Source organism: Barbatula barbatula (genome assembly GCF_947034865.1).
Source record: "Barbatula barbatula genome assembly, chromosome: 3".
Taxonomy (NCBI): Eukaryota; Metazoa; Chordata; class Actinopteri; order Cypriniformes; family Nemacheilidae; genus Barbatula; species Barbatula barbatula.
Genome location: NC_136764.1, coordinates 6,223,837 through 6,239,299, shown reverse-complemented (window position 1 = coordinate 6,239,299; position 15,463 = coordinate 6,223,837). Strand labels below are relative to the sequence as shown.

The 15,463-nt window shown below is 38.3% G+C and overlaps 1 protein-coding gene across 1 annotated transcript in view; it reads right to left on the bottom strand.

Annotated features, from left to right (window-relative positions):
• piezo2b (piezo-type mechanosensitive ion channel component 2b) overlaps positions 1-15,463 on the bottom strand; it is a 78,145-nt gene that overhangs the window by 43,676 nt on the left and 19,006 nt on the right. The window contains exons 5-16 of the mRNA XM_079453636.1: positions 12,153-12,315; positions 10,482-10,743; positions 10,160-10,373; positions 7,677-7,845; positions 6,520-6,654; positions 5,556-5,591; positions 4,042-4,171; positions 3,589-3,782; positions 3,196-3,426; positions 2,215-2,329; positions 1,901-2,097; positions 1,644-1,792 (exon numbers count right to left, since the gene is read on the bottom strand). Of these exons, the coding sequence (XP_079309762.1) occupies positions 1,644-1,792; positions 1,901-2,097; positions 2,215-2,329; positions 3,196-3,426; positions 3,589-3,782; positions 4,042-4,171; positions 5,556-5,591; positions 6,520-6,654; positions 7,677-7,845; positions 10,160-10,373; positions 10,482-10,743; positions 12,153-12,315 (1,995 nt within the window). The remainder of the gene's footprint in view (positions 1-1,643; positions 1,793-1,900; positions 2,098-2,214; positions 2,330-3,195; positions 3,427-3,588; positions 3,783-4,041; positions 4,172-5,555; positions 5,592-6,519; positions 6,655-7,676; positions 7,846-10,159; positions 10,374-10,481; positions 10,744-12,152; positions 12,316-15,463) is intronic.

Genomic DNA, 15,463 nt, shown 5'->3' with positions numbered 1-15,463 from the left:
CTCCGATGCTGCGAGCGACATCTCATCATCGTCACGCCCCGTGTCCGAGTGCGTGACGGAGGAACAAGGCGGCGTACCGCCTCTTCCGGGACGGTCAGACAAGCGAGGTGGGGCGTGAACGGTCCGCGAGCCGGTGGCTGACGGATTGAGGCTCACGGTAATTCCCAAATCACCCACGGTGCTCGCCGAAGCGGACGGCAGGGCTGATGCCACTGCTGCCGCGGAACGGGAAGCACTCGAGGTGGTGGCTGATTCTCGCAAGAACGCAGCCACCCGTGACCGCAATGTCTGAATCACCATCCGCCCGCAGTGCGGGCAAGATGTATCCACAAATGCCGCCTCAGCGTGCTGGAGTCCCAGACACCTGAGGCAGACATCGTGTCCGTCCCCTTCCTCAATGAGTGCGCCGCACCCACGAGCACAGCGGGACATGCCGCGCTGTAGAATGTCTTAAGCCCTGAAAAGGGCTCGCTCTTTAGAAAGATACTTTGGCAGTTGCCGAGACGCCCAGGGGAAGTCACAGGAATCGGGACAGTCCGCTGCACCACGTCGTAAGACCAGCAACACGTAGAGATTGTCTGCAGAGTCGTCAGCATGAGATGCGAAGGCTCCGAAGAACAAAAGGTGAATGAATGCAGCACGCCGGCTCCCTTTTATACCCGGATATCCGGGGGCGGAGTCCGGCATGCAAATTTCATTCGCCAATTTTCATTGGCCTGTTCAAGTCAGTCAGAGAAGGTAGGTTCTCAAGTCAAACCCCATTCTGTCGACACAACGTCGAGAGACCGACAGAAAGGGAACCATGATTTTACTATAGTAAAAGTGCGGTGACCCTGTTTTTATGTTTTTGTATTACAGTGTACTTTGGTTATAATAGTGGGCCAATTGTATATATTTGTGGTTACTATGGTTTTTCTACATTTACTGTAGTAAAACCATGGTTTTTTGCATATGATGTTACTTTTCGTCTTACCCTTCAAAAATGAACCATTTTACTATAGTAAAAGTGTAATAATAATGGCTTTTTGGCTGATTAAATGTGATGTGTGTTACCATATTTTACTACAAATGTTATTGTGATGAGACCATAGTCAATTTCAGGAATGTGACCAGCCAAGGTCAAAAAAGACATTGCGGTTTTAGTTCACATAAATGTATGCATTCAGTCGAGACTTCAACACGTTTATATTAGACAGTGACTAGATCGGCCATTTGTAAAGTTTCAAGCCATTACATCGCGGAATGGCCTATTTTAGTCTCTGTATAAAGATAATGTTATAATGTTAAAGCATATCATATAGATGTCTCAACGTCCAGACTCAGGATTTTCAGTATACATTACAAAACAGTAATGACACCACCTGCTTGTTTGAGTGCCAAAACCTTTGTGTTTGACTTAAAGAGTCTGAGATTTCACAAATGAAGAGAACAGAAAAGATGTCAAAGATGTGTCAAACTGAGCTCAGATTTGTCAAGATCACAATATGAACTTAAACAGTCCTCATCAAATTTATCCAAATCCAAATTGTTTAACCTCTGCAAATACAATCTACATTCATTTGACACCTCCATACTCTTCATGTTTTTCAACAATTAGGCTCTCATTGAAAATGTCATTATTCCACTGGGTCTTTAAAACTCACACTTGTCGTGAAATTCTCGTCATTTTAGACCAGGTGTCGATGGCGTTCTCAAACTGACAGGTGTAGATCAGGATGAGCACTAGCATGGTGTAGACCACCACGGACATCCAGAAGTACTTCAAGATCCTGCGCCAATATTCATAATGAACCTGAAGAGAAGGACACCACCGTCAAGAGCCAATCACATGAATTGCATTGTGTAAAAGTGATTGACAGGCCACATAACGTAAGCCCCGCCCCTCGTCGAAAAGCAGCACCTGATACAGGGCCACGCAGAAAAGAAACATCATCATGTAGACGATCTTGTACATGACCATTTTTCCCTCGAAGCTGACAAAGAAGAACATTCCTCCGCAGATGTAGATCCAGTATTTTACCAGCAGAGCCATCACCAGCTTCCCCATCACCTGCATCAGGTCGTTCTCATCACCCTCCTCTTCCTCAATCTCCTCATCTACAAACCAGATGGAAAAATGATTGTAAAAAACGTCCGATGGTGATGTAGTTTAAGTTTTAAAGTCTACGGTAACTGTAACTCTACTAAGAATATAGCGCTGAAAGAAATGATGACCTTTCTTCTGCTCCTCCACTTTAACATCAGACAAGGCCTCGTCCTCGTTCATCTTCTCCCGCCGTTCCATCAGCGTCTGTCTGAGCAGCAGCCAGAAACTCAACTGACACAGAACCTGACGAAAGACACCATTTACAAAATGCAAAATGACACGATAAAAGACATTCAGTTGGCCAGCGAGTCTATAAATCATGAGCATCCTTTTCAAAGTTTATCTCAAATAAAGTCATCATAAAGAGTGCAGTATAGGCTTCCTTTAGTTATTGTGAAAGTGGATTATGGACGTAATCAAGTTGATTAAAAGTAGATATATAACGGTTAATTATTAAGTGTTAATATTTTTTGCAGAACTATAAGAACAGCTCAACACATTTAATACACCTACGCTTGAAAATAATAATACGGATAGCTCTGCTCTGCCATCTCTCTGCATTGCGCATGTATGTATGTAAGAAAGTTATCATGGTTTACTTAACGTACGAAACATTTCTGTTACTTGAAATCGAATGATATCAGCCTAAACATTACATAACTTAAACTTTAAAAAATATCGTGTTATTACAAAAATGATTAACAGAAAAACTCAACTTTAGCTAAAACTGAAACTGTAAAAAGAATTTGACTTATAGCAATATAGAACCAAATAAACAAATGATGACAAAAGAATATAAAAGAATAGATAAAAATGTCACTAAAATAACACTTAAACTTAAAATATTATATTAAAAGCTTACTCCATATACTAATAAACACAACTTATTATTAACAATTATTAACAAACTTGAATAACTCTGCCAAATAACTTTATTCATTTTAATACAGAATTTGTATTTGGCACAAATGAATTAAACTGAAAAATAAACTTGCATTACTTTCCAAAAGTGAACTTAACGCTTAAAATGTTATTTGTCACTTGGAATGTCACCGCAAACACTGCTTATCATCTCAAAATGCTAAATTTGAGGTTGAAATCTCACTAACTTTAGTGCCGAGTTGGCTGACAGGCTTGTCAGCCTTGCGGAAGAATCCGAGCACCGGTTCCATCTGCTCGAAACTCCAGATGTACTGTAGCACCAGCAGAAAGTTCCCGTAAGCCACCATGAAGGGCGCGGTCAGCATGGCGTACTTCCTCCGGTCTCGCACCATCCACAGAGTACACGACCACAGCAGAAACACAAACGTCAACCAGCTGACGTACGTTATACTCCACGCCTTAAAATAAAATAAACGTCACAAAACATGATGGCACGAATGAGTTGTCCTCTCAAAAATAACAATTTTGGATCTCCTCTCAAGGCGTTCCAAACACAAAAGGAGATGTTACTCATCAAAGTGTTTAGAATGGCGCGAGGCGATGACCTTTGACCTCCTCACCATCATAGCGATCAGAGCACAGATGTAGCTTTGCTTCATGATGAACTTGAACACTTTTACGAGAGCTCCTGGCGGTCCGCCCTCCTCCCCCTCTTCTTCCTCCTCCTCTTCGGTCTTCTCCTCGTCCTCCTCTTCCAGCTCATAGTTCTGAGGTTCTGAATCTAGAGCATCATCTGCATACACAACCGTCTTCTCTGTTTGGGTCAATAACACAATGTTGTCAGTGTTTAGTGATGCACTGGACGGATTCTGTTTTCAAAAACACGTATTGGATTTGCATTGAAACTTGAAATGCTTTTTGTCTCTTTTAATAACATCTAGGCTTAATAACATCTAGGCTCCAAGAATATAAAAAGAGATTGACAAAATAAAACTCATACGACGTGAATTGCATGTCATGATTCATTTAATTTTATATTATTGATAGAAAAGACATGAATGACTGTGTCTTACCATCGGACTCTGTGTGTTGATCTACTTTATATTGTGGGGTGGAGAATCTGTCCAGACTCACGGGTCCGTTCGCAATGGGCACGGCGGACACATAGTCAAATGATGTTCCATTGGAGGTGACGATTACAACCTGTTGAACAAACACAAAGACGAGAATCAGACAAAATCGCTCACAACATTTACAAACATTCAAGATGATGCACTTGTTAACAATACACATACTGAACATTTAAAGCGGATGTAACGTGCTATGTCATGCATTTTGACTTCTTTACGGTCTGGCTGCTCATGCTTAAACATGGTCAACTTCTCCAAAACTAGTAGGACGTATGATGAAGTATTTATGTGCTCTATACACTCCACCAGGGTTCGTATAGGTTTCTGAAAGATTTTTTCGATCATGTATTCCCGTTTCGTAACAAGGGTTCTAGTCCCTTATTGGACAATTCTCGCGGAAAAGCACACCCACGCGTCAACCAGCCAGCGTGAGAAAGAGCACACCCATCAATGCCTCTTCACTAAGCTGACGGCTGTTGAGGTGTGTTTGTTTGCTCACTGGGTGACGGATGTTTGGTTAAACTATATATTTCGATTTTAGATTTGGAGATTGTTTGAAATTGATAGTTGGTGCAGTCCCTGCGCTAAAAGATGCCGGACATGCGATGTATTGTGTGCTTGCGCTGTAGTTCCGCCCACTGCACGCCTCCGTGTGCTAGACTTTTTCCAGAAATAATCGTACAGCTGTATCCGTCTTTTATAAATTTTATCAAACTAAATACTCTTCGAATATACGACGTATGCAATACTACTGATCGGGTGCTCAAGATTAGTATGAAATTGACAGAAACGGCGTGTGTTACGTCCGCTTTAAGAACAAAACATGTAGCGGGACAACCACATACATATTTTATTTGTATTTTGTTTGTGTAAGATTAAAAAATATCTCATATTACCTGTTGTACTTCATGTCTGGTCCTACAAAAATCTACTAAGATCAGTGTAGGCAGTGACATTGTATTGAGAATAATATTAATATGAGTTCTTCACCATTATAAATAAATAAATTAACAAACACATATCAGATTGGACAAAGCTTCAATCCTGGCAAATATTCCTAACAATTAACATAAATCATATTTTAGTGATTTTTACATTTTCTTTTTGTAAGTGTATTGAACTCTACATGTCCAGGTCACAAAACATGAAATATATTAAATCATTATTCATATTAAACATATAACCATGATGATTATTTTTGGCATAAATCAAAAACATGTAATTCTCCAAATTCTCTTGTATCTTATTGTAATAAAAACATTTTCTATTATGCAATATCAGCTTTTCATATTGTTTTGTTTTGGGGTTGAAATGTGACCTGAGAAACTACAGTCGCTACAGTACTGAACCCAAAACCACGTCACAGTACGAGCATCACAAACACACGACACAGAAAAACAGAATCAATTTGTCTGCAGTTCAGATGTGCAAACACAGAGTTACATAAGATCACAAACCTCCGAGGTGCTGTAAACGTCCTGAGTGGAAATGAGCTATAGAGAGAGAGAATGGAGACAAAAAGAGACGTCAGGCGAGGTTGGGTGGATGTATCGACGACATCAAGGGGATCAATAACATTATGCTGTTCTCTTACATCGGTGCTGAGCCGTGCAAAACCGTCAGAGCACCGATAGAGACGAGAGCAGCACTTGACTGCCGAGGAGAGCATGACGGGATATATACGTTTCAATGAACCTCACAAACTTTACTAAACTGCAGAATGATAGTGATCGTAGTAGAGAGCAAATGCTAATAAGATACCACGTTCATGTGTTAAAATGGAAATTATATAAGTAGTAACCACATTTACTACACATTCTTGCTAAAACCTGCACTATTTCTCTTTGAGAAACATAAATTGTAGAATTGTAGAGGTCAGTCAAATGACGTCAAACTGACATTTACTGGAAAATCTGACCCAACAGCTACAATTATAAATCATCATCATAAGCTTACCATTGTGAACGTGAACTTTCATATTCATGTTTATTTGCAATGTATTAGATACATTTTAGAATTTCTCTGTTTTCTTATATTTTTTTCTAATTACTATAGTGTATAAAATAAAAAGAATATACTGTATATCAGCGGTAGGCGTTGTTTTTATGTGACTTATACATTCATATAGTGAAATATGTGTTTTAATTAATAATCACATGAATAAATATAAAATTTAAACTGAAATATATATACATCTGAATTTAATGAATGAATCGTAATAATTCATGTACAAAATGACTTCTGGATCATTTATTTTCAATTACTAAATTGAAATTTTTGTTACACAAAGTGGAATTCTACGTTTTGAATGGCACATCGGAGACATGCAAATTGTACAGTTTTTACGCTGGACATTGTTTATCAACCACGTTCCTACTTTCCAACATTAAGATGACGCAAAAGATTTTTGTGGTCTCTCACATTTCTTTCCTCTGTTTTCTGACGGCCTCTCCACCAGAGCAGACGCCTCCGGTCGGACGTGTGAGCCACATTGTTGCCCACGACCTCATTTCCTTCTTTCTCCTCCTCCTCCTCTTCCTCCTCTTCATTCTCCTCCTGCAGAAAGATCAACACACACAAACACAACAACTTAAAGCAAAAAAAGGCAGAAGGAATACAAAAAGCACTGCATGCATAAACATCGATTTCTGTGTAAAGTCACACTGGCACATCTCATGGCTCAGATTTACGGCGTCATCGTGATGGTGATATCACACTTTAATCACATCTCGAAGGCCATGAATCGATAAACTCACACATACATGGGTTTTTAAGAAGACCACATGTATTGACCCGTCTATAAACCTGTGAAGCATGGATAGATGGTGGAGGGTGAAAAAAATGATTGATAATGCCGGTCATCGCTTTCTGACAGGCGTCGATGTGACTGTTATAAAGAAATCAATGCGTGAATTTAATGGATCGTTAATATTAAAAAAACATAAAGAGAGGGTCAGTAAATAAAGACATTTTTGGGGAGCTATTCCCACTTCACACAACCGGGTTGTTTAAGCAGTCTCTCTTATCTATAGACTTCTTTAAATGTGGATGACTGAATTAGGTACACGTTCCAGGTAAACATTGACATATTGGTTACTATAAAAATGATCTATAAAGAAAATCCCTGTTATTAATCCAATAATTCATATGTGTGTACTTTAATGAAAATGCAAACGTTAAATAATTGTTGAAAGATATATACTTAGCCATTGAATCCTTAATAAAATAATCCAAAATATACCTTTAAATGAAGAAAATGCCTGTTTTGGTGTTAACAAGTAACACAAAAATGAAAAAAAAAGCCTTTAAATGCTACGTATACACAACAAACAGAACACCTACGTGATGCATTATGCACATATATTACACCCCAAATATTAGCATCTTTTAAAACCACCATCTCAAAACAGCAGGTTACTGTCTCTTTATGTGAGGTGACGTAAAAACCGTAATTTCCCGCAAAAACGTATACAACTCAAATGCTAAAACATTATAATCAAGTTTACCGTTGTGATTTTTGCTTATTACTAAATAAAATAAGTTACGTATCGTGGTTTTTAATGCAGTATAAAGCTCACCACAATCATGGGGTCTTGCAGCCACAGACGGATCAAGGTGGCCAGTGTGTAGTACAGCACCAAGAGCATGATGGGATTGACAAAATGATGCCACTTCAGGCCATCATTCACTCCAAGCTTCCAGGTGGAGGAACAGTCCGTTCGAACGATGGCGGAAATACCAAACACACTGTAGAAAGAGGAAGAGATGAACGAGATCTTACTTGTTAATAAACGCACGTTTTGATAAATATTTATGTGCTCAGTGAACGTTTTTGTAGCAGTTCACACTCTTGAAAGGGAATGGTCACATGACTAAAGCCCATGTTAATGGAAAACAGGAAGTGATGTCGAGTGCAAAGTCAACACTGTCACTCAGCAGCGATGCAGATCAAGGCGACGTCTCTTTCATCAAATACAATTAGGCAACAATACACACACACACACATGCACGCACACACACACTTCATGCCAAAATTGCTTTTAAAACACATGAACCGACACAAGAATCAACGTTAAAAAAGGAAAATGGAACAGCTTTGAATTGAAAATCACATGGGTTTGTTAGCAAAAGATAAGAAGATGACACGTACAGCTAATGTCACTTTCTCTAAATTCCTAAAACTCTGTTAATATCTCAATTCAAAATATTGGCATTTATCGCATTTTTTTACTCTTGTAAGCACACAAGTACACCAATGTAAACCCACAATCCATAAAAAAGGTGAGTCTGAACATTTCAGAAGTGTAAAAGACTAAATAACACGTGGACCAAAAGGACGAGCTGAAATACAGCAACTCTACTATACATAGACGTAATGGACAACACGGTCCATGAATCAATACTCATGCAGAGAGTCAAGGGCTACAGAGAAGGCCGAACAAGCGTGTCATCACCTACGGATGTACAAAACTATTTACCCAAAGCCTGATCTGAAAATACAGATGGAAATAACCGCTGAGGGACGACTGGTGATTAAATTCATGATTGGTGCGCAGTTATACAGATGCTCTGCTTCAAACCCCATCAAACCGTGACAGAACATCTCTGTATCATTCGGTCCTTATAAAGGCCACAAAATACATCAAGATTTTATTGCAGAGCCCCTGAAAACATTGCTATTCTTATGATAGCATGAATGGAACAAAAGCAAAGGCGCCACCACACAAACAACATGCGATAGATGTGCCTTTAAAAAACTCTTAAAACACCCCCAGCATGAAACTTTACGGTTCACAAGTATCGAGCTTTTGTGGGCGGCTATTGTCAAAACATATGGAAAACAGGATCTTTTATCCTATAAAATCATGTCTGTCTGTGCTACGCTTGGGGGCATGATGGGAAACACTCATCTATTATTTATACTGAAGGGCAGATAAACATATGACATCTGATAGGGTTTATCAGTGTTGCATAACCTTATGTGTGTTCAGAGTAAATTGTTTTGCAAATAATTGGATTCCTAATAAAAATGTGTACAGTCGTGCTCATATGTTTACCTTGCAGGATCTGTAAAATGCTAAAAGAAAATAAAAGTTTTGTTTTTAATTTGATACACATACATATTGAGCTCACAACACAGAATAATGTATATCGATATATTTTTTGGTAGATTTTGAAGGCTAAATGATGCAAAGAGATATTTAACAGATTTGTCTTGAGAAAACAAATCGATTGTGTGTGAACTTTTAAACTGGGTTATTTTGTACATTCATTACTCTGTGTTGAATCTAGAAGTGTTCAAAGTTATTCAGAAAAGCACGTAGACAGACAGACAGACAGACAGACAGAGATACAAACACAGAGACAGAAAGAGAAGGATTAACATACAGACATAGAGAAAGAAAGAGGGACAGACAGACAGATACTGACAGACAGGGACAAACATGGACGGACAAACAGACTCTCTTCCTCTACAGTGCACATGTTCATTGCCTAGACAGACAAGATAGACAGGACAGACAAACATATAGAGACAGATAGATAGGAATATATACGTAGACAGACAGACAAGAAGCCAAAGATGGATAGAGAGAGAGACAGACACAAAGATAGGGAGAGACTGACAGACAGAAAGTCTGACGATAGATAGATAGATAGATAGATAGATAGATAGATAGATAGATAGATAGATAGATAGATAGATAGATAGATAGATAGATAGATAGATAGATAGATAGATAGATAGATAGATAGATAGATAGATAGATAGATAGATAGATAGATAGATAGATAGATAGAATCAGACAGATAGATACATAGACACACGGACTGACAGATAGAGAGAGAGAGAGAGAGAGAGAGAGAGAGAGAGAGGCACACACTCACAGATAGGGAGAGACATAAAGACACACAGTCTGACCGACAGATAAGACAGAAATAGACAGACAGACAGATAGATAAAGGCATGGATTGTCTTACTCTACAGCACACTACCTAGATCACATGAATGAAGATGGCCGGCGAGCGAACTGACTGGATGACATGATTGAGCGTCTCTGACCTGCTGTAGCTGTCGTTGGGTCTGATGGCGTCCTGAAGGAACTGGAACTGGTTAGAATAAAGGATGATGAGATGTCCAGCGCTGAAGATGGCCATGAGAACACACAGACAGCTGAAGAGAAGAGTGTCAAAGGTCCGGCAGAACGACCACCACGTGCACAGACCCAAAAACACAAAGAAGTAGACTGCAGACGTCAGAGAGGGAAGCATGATACCTGCAGACCAGACCGAAATATATGTCTCAACAACAGAATAAATAACAAAAAAACATGCATCTTGGTAAGTTTGGACACTGAAGTGACTTGAAGTGGCATCTTTCTGACCTGTTAATCCCAGCAGAATGGTGACCACCACTTGTCCCGCTGTTGTTATCAAGTTACCGATGATCTCTTTCACTTTACCCGCCACTCCCGCTACAATACGCAAAACCTTCATCTTTGTGCTCTCCTGAATTTCCTCCTCCTCCTCTTCTTCATCCAGCCCTTCATCCTCCACATCCTCATCCTCAGCTTCATCTTCAGCATCAAAGTCTTCATCCACGAGCATGTCATCCTCCTCCAGTTCCACCTTCTCGTCGCAATTGTCCTGCGTACGGATGACATCATTAGAGTTTCAGAACAGATCTCAACAATGTCTCAAACAGACTGAAAGCAAACTGAGAACTTTAAATGAAAGAGCAACATCTGAGCTATAAAATGTTTTATTTGTAAACAAAACGGAAATAGATGTTTGAGATATTCTAGTCCATTTTGAACACATTCAAGTGTTTCATAACATGTTGGATCTGTTCTAGATTAACCCTGATCTCGGAACCTCTCTGATTCACACGCAATAAACAATAAACACAGTTTTTTAACAGCACCATATGTACAGCCTTGAGCACACGAAAAGACAGTAGCACACACGATTAAGCCCCAATAAAACTACAGCATATAACTATTCCATCTAACTCTCTATTTACTAAAGTTTTTACCTTCACAGATGTTAAAACTTTTACTTTTGAAATGTTCTAAAACGTTTTTTTTTAACTCTTTGTTCGCATCAATGCTATGAAATTTACAAATGAAATAAAAACATTGTTACTATAGTTAAACCATGCTAACCGCAAATTAACCATGGTATTCAAAGTAAACCTGTGTTTATACGAAGATATTAATATTAACAAGATGCCCCACTGGCGTTACAATGACTGGCGAGGAATGCAACGCTCAATATGGCCGCTCTAAGGAAGAAAGCCCTGCCTTTCGTAAAACGAGCCAATCAGTAAAGACTGACGATTCTCTGGGGCGGGGCTCTCGTGAGGCGCTTGCCAGCCTGTGCGCAGTAGCTGAAGCGACCTTAAAAAAGCGCAATTTAAGCTTAGCAAACCAAAGTTATGATACGGTTCATGACATTTTTTATTATTGATGGGAAATATGCTGTTTAATTGTGATTTTTGCCAGCGATATAGAAATATCTGCCTTCCTTATTCAAGTAGATAGGACTGAGGTCTTGTTGAGATGTACATAGCTGCCCAAAGGCGTTATAAACATGGCCGCCAAGTGGCACGAATTAGATGAGTTCAACGAAATGTTTATTTGATCAAATTTCTATACAATAAAATTCAACTAATTGTTTATTCTATACAAATATTCAACAATAAATATATTGATATAAATTAATATTGATATAAATGAAATATAAAAAGTTATGTAATTATACACTACCCAGACCGAATCAACAAACACAGACCAGATGTTAACAGTCCGGCCAGGCGTGTGCATCGAAATAAACAGTCAATAATAAAGCCATGATTCATTTTCTTAAGGGTGTGGACACTCACAGAGGTCACCGCTGTGATGACCTCTTGTCTGGAGAGCGCATGTGCTTCGTATTTGTATGCACACATGCGTGTGTTAAAGAGACAGTTCGTCAAAGTCATCCACTGAAGAAACACTCACATACAGGTTTTGACCAACATGAGGGTGTACAAATGATGATAGTAGCCATCACACCTGTTCTTCGGCCTCAAAATCATGGTTGTCTTGGGCCATCTCCTCCGTGGGACGTTTGTGCATCAAACTTCTGCACAGCATCCACGCCGACAGGCTCGCTATAAACATGCCGATGTCCGGGAGGAAAACCCGAATGCCATTGCCTGCGTCTGCACCGATGACACTACACAAAACACATGAATTCATTTAACGCTCACACATTCACGATAAACACAAAACATAGGAGAGCGAGACTCAACAAATCAGTCATGACACAAAAGCAGTTACTTTGACCGCAGCATCAGGACTAAAACAATGATGCAAAATAAGAAAATGTAATGTTTAATAATTAATACATCTTTTTGGTAAGCTTAGAGAAAACGAAAACAGAATAAAGACATTTGGGCTTCAAGGTATTCTTTAACATTATCTATATTTCCTTGAATCTTTATGAGATGTGTTACAGGTGATCGTGACTTTAACAAACAAACATCTGCAGAATTCCCGTTAAACCTCACAGCATCTGTGAGAAAGCACATTTCTCCAGCAGTATTTTCCACACATGTGTTGTGTGCAAGATATTCCCTGTTTTAAATGCTTCTCCACCCATTTCAATAAAAATCAGACTTGCCCCGCAGTAAAACGCTATAAATGTTTCTCCTAAAACACGTACTGTGTTCTTCTAAAACTCCCACAACAGAAAAAATCTGAAACAGGAATGTCTCTAAAAGAAGCTCTCGATGCACTCGAAATAAGTTTGACTTGTCCTTACTATAAAGATTCACCTGAATTTATACTACCATAAAACAGAATGACCTCTGAAATGAAATTACATTCACTCGCGTTACTGTATTGAGTGTGTTTTTTGTGTACTTGTACTTTTTTAAGTAGCTTTAAAAATCTGTCCCTTTACATGTACTTAGGTATGATATGTGTGATGTATTGTACTCCGTTATAAATAAAATCAAGAAAACGGAAATCAATCCAGTGAATGACGTGCGCGAGAATGAGTTTGCGCCAATACCAGTTGAGCGATGATCGGAGAAGTTAGACTTCGGTAGCGCACCCGTCTTAGCTTAGCTTAGATTATGGACGCTGTGCAAACTAGCATCTTATAAAAATCCTTACGTGCAAGAATGTGGAGGTAAGATAAATAACATCTGTTTATATAATGCTTGTACCCTTTTTGCATTGGTAACTACTAAGACTAATCGACATTGGTGCATAATGCTATATTTTAAGTGTTTAATCCTGTTTTGTAGACGCACGGTTCACTAATGTGTCTGGATCACATTTAGGCAGTGTGTACTGTATGGAATCTTTGGCTTTAATGACATATTTAAACGTGCATCGTATGTCTCTCTCTTCCGTAAGCGCGGGGCTAGAAAGTCGCATGAAAATATGATTTAATGCATTTTGAGAAATTGAAAAGATCAATGACAAGACCAAAACATTGACATCGTTATTAAGGAAAAAAAAACACTACGTGCAACTGTTCACTTTAATAACTAAGTAATGTACAGTATATGCAACTTCAAAAGCTAAACAACAAATGTGAAACTCTTAAAATTATGACAACATGGCAACATTTTGTAATATTTCTGCTATATGATTCTTTGATATTTCTGAAACGTTTTAATAGATTAAATTAGGCACTATGACTATTGTTGGTGTTGCAGAAAACAGGAGAGGTCCCCCTCCCGCTTTAAAAGTAACTTTTAGATTTTTGGAATGGTAAATACTTGTACTCAAGTACAATTTCATCAAAGTAGTAGTACTTGTATTTGAGTATAATATTTTGTACTTTTTCCACCTCTGGTGCTGAATGTATTTGTTAACATTAATGAGATTCTTGAGAAAGAGTCTCGACAAAATGCTCAATATAACAGATTAAGTCATGTAAACTTCTACTTACTTAAAAATGTTAAGCTCCTGAAACACATTTGGCATTTTCAAATTTGGACAAAACTCAGAAAACTGAAATTGCTTAATTTAAACATGTTAATAGGCCTTTTTCACGCTTCCGGGTTTTTGACTTCCGCATCGTTGGACGAAGGGTGAACAATGTTCCGGTTACAGCAGTATCAAGTCTAACAAGAGTGTCTGGATTAAATGTCTTCATATAAATAAAGTAAACGATCTTATTACCTTATTACGGCGTGTTTAAAGTAAAGATCTTAATTTAAAAAACACCTCGCAGCTAAGAGGGGGCTCTTGTACTCTTGCATTGTGTCTAAGGTTTGTAGCGTTTACGGGACAGCAACCTAAGGCAGGCACCTGCAGATTTTAAGCACTGAACTGCGTATAATAAATCCAGTGATGATGTTCTCTGTCTCATTTGATTCTTTATGTGTCTGGTTTGGTCCTGCATTATATTCATAAACTAAACGTTAGTAAAGGCAGCGCGTCGTGCTGGAAAGACATCAACCCATCCCTTCCGTCAGACTCGTATCACACTTTCTCTTTCAGAACATTACAAAAAATGTCTTCTGCTTTCTGTTCTCCCTAGTGCTTCTCACATTATCAAAAATATTTAAATAATGTAAAATATATAATATCAGACGTTTTATTCGCAGACGCATTGGATCATTGCCACGCATTATGTATGTGTGTTTTATTATGTCTGCTCTGTGTTACTGTGATAGGGGAGTGAATCATTGTTTATGTAGCCTATACGGTATATTAAAATAAACAGAAGACCATTAGAATATGCGTATTGAAAGCGAGCCATAAAAAGATACAGCTGTTTATGGTAAACTAATCTAATTCTAATCCAATTTATTAATATTGGTTACACAATATGTAATACTTTGTATTTCTTTACCTTGGTTTATTTTAAAGTGATACATTTATTACGTTTTCACAATTTAGGTTTGAACATTTTACATTTATAAATATTTTATGATATAATATCTTATTTACTAACAAATATTAACGTGTTACACTCTATGTCAACGGTGTACCAGAATTTTAAAGTAATTTCTTATAATACCATGATGCGATCACGTTTAAATAACACGGGAGCTATGGTGTACAAATGCAAAACCCTTAAATAAATGTTTAATATAGATTAAAGTCGTAAAACAAGACAGTACAGATAAACGCAAGTAGCTTTATGCGACAAGAATTCTAATGCTTTACCCTGACGTGGTTTACGACTCACGATGTGAAAGAGGCTTATTCAACACAATTGGTAGAGAAGGCTCTCCAATTCCCAGCATGCTTTGCGTGAGACTGCATTACGAGAGTACATTTCAAAATATGATTATTTTTATGTGTTTTTCAGTAAAGTTAAAGATTTGTTAGTGTTTCATTTAGAAGAGTTTGACATA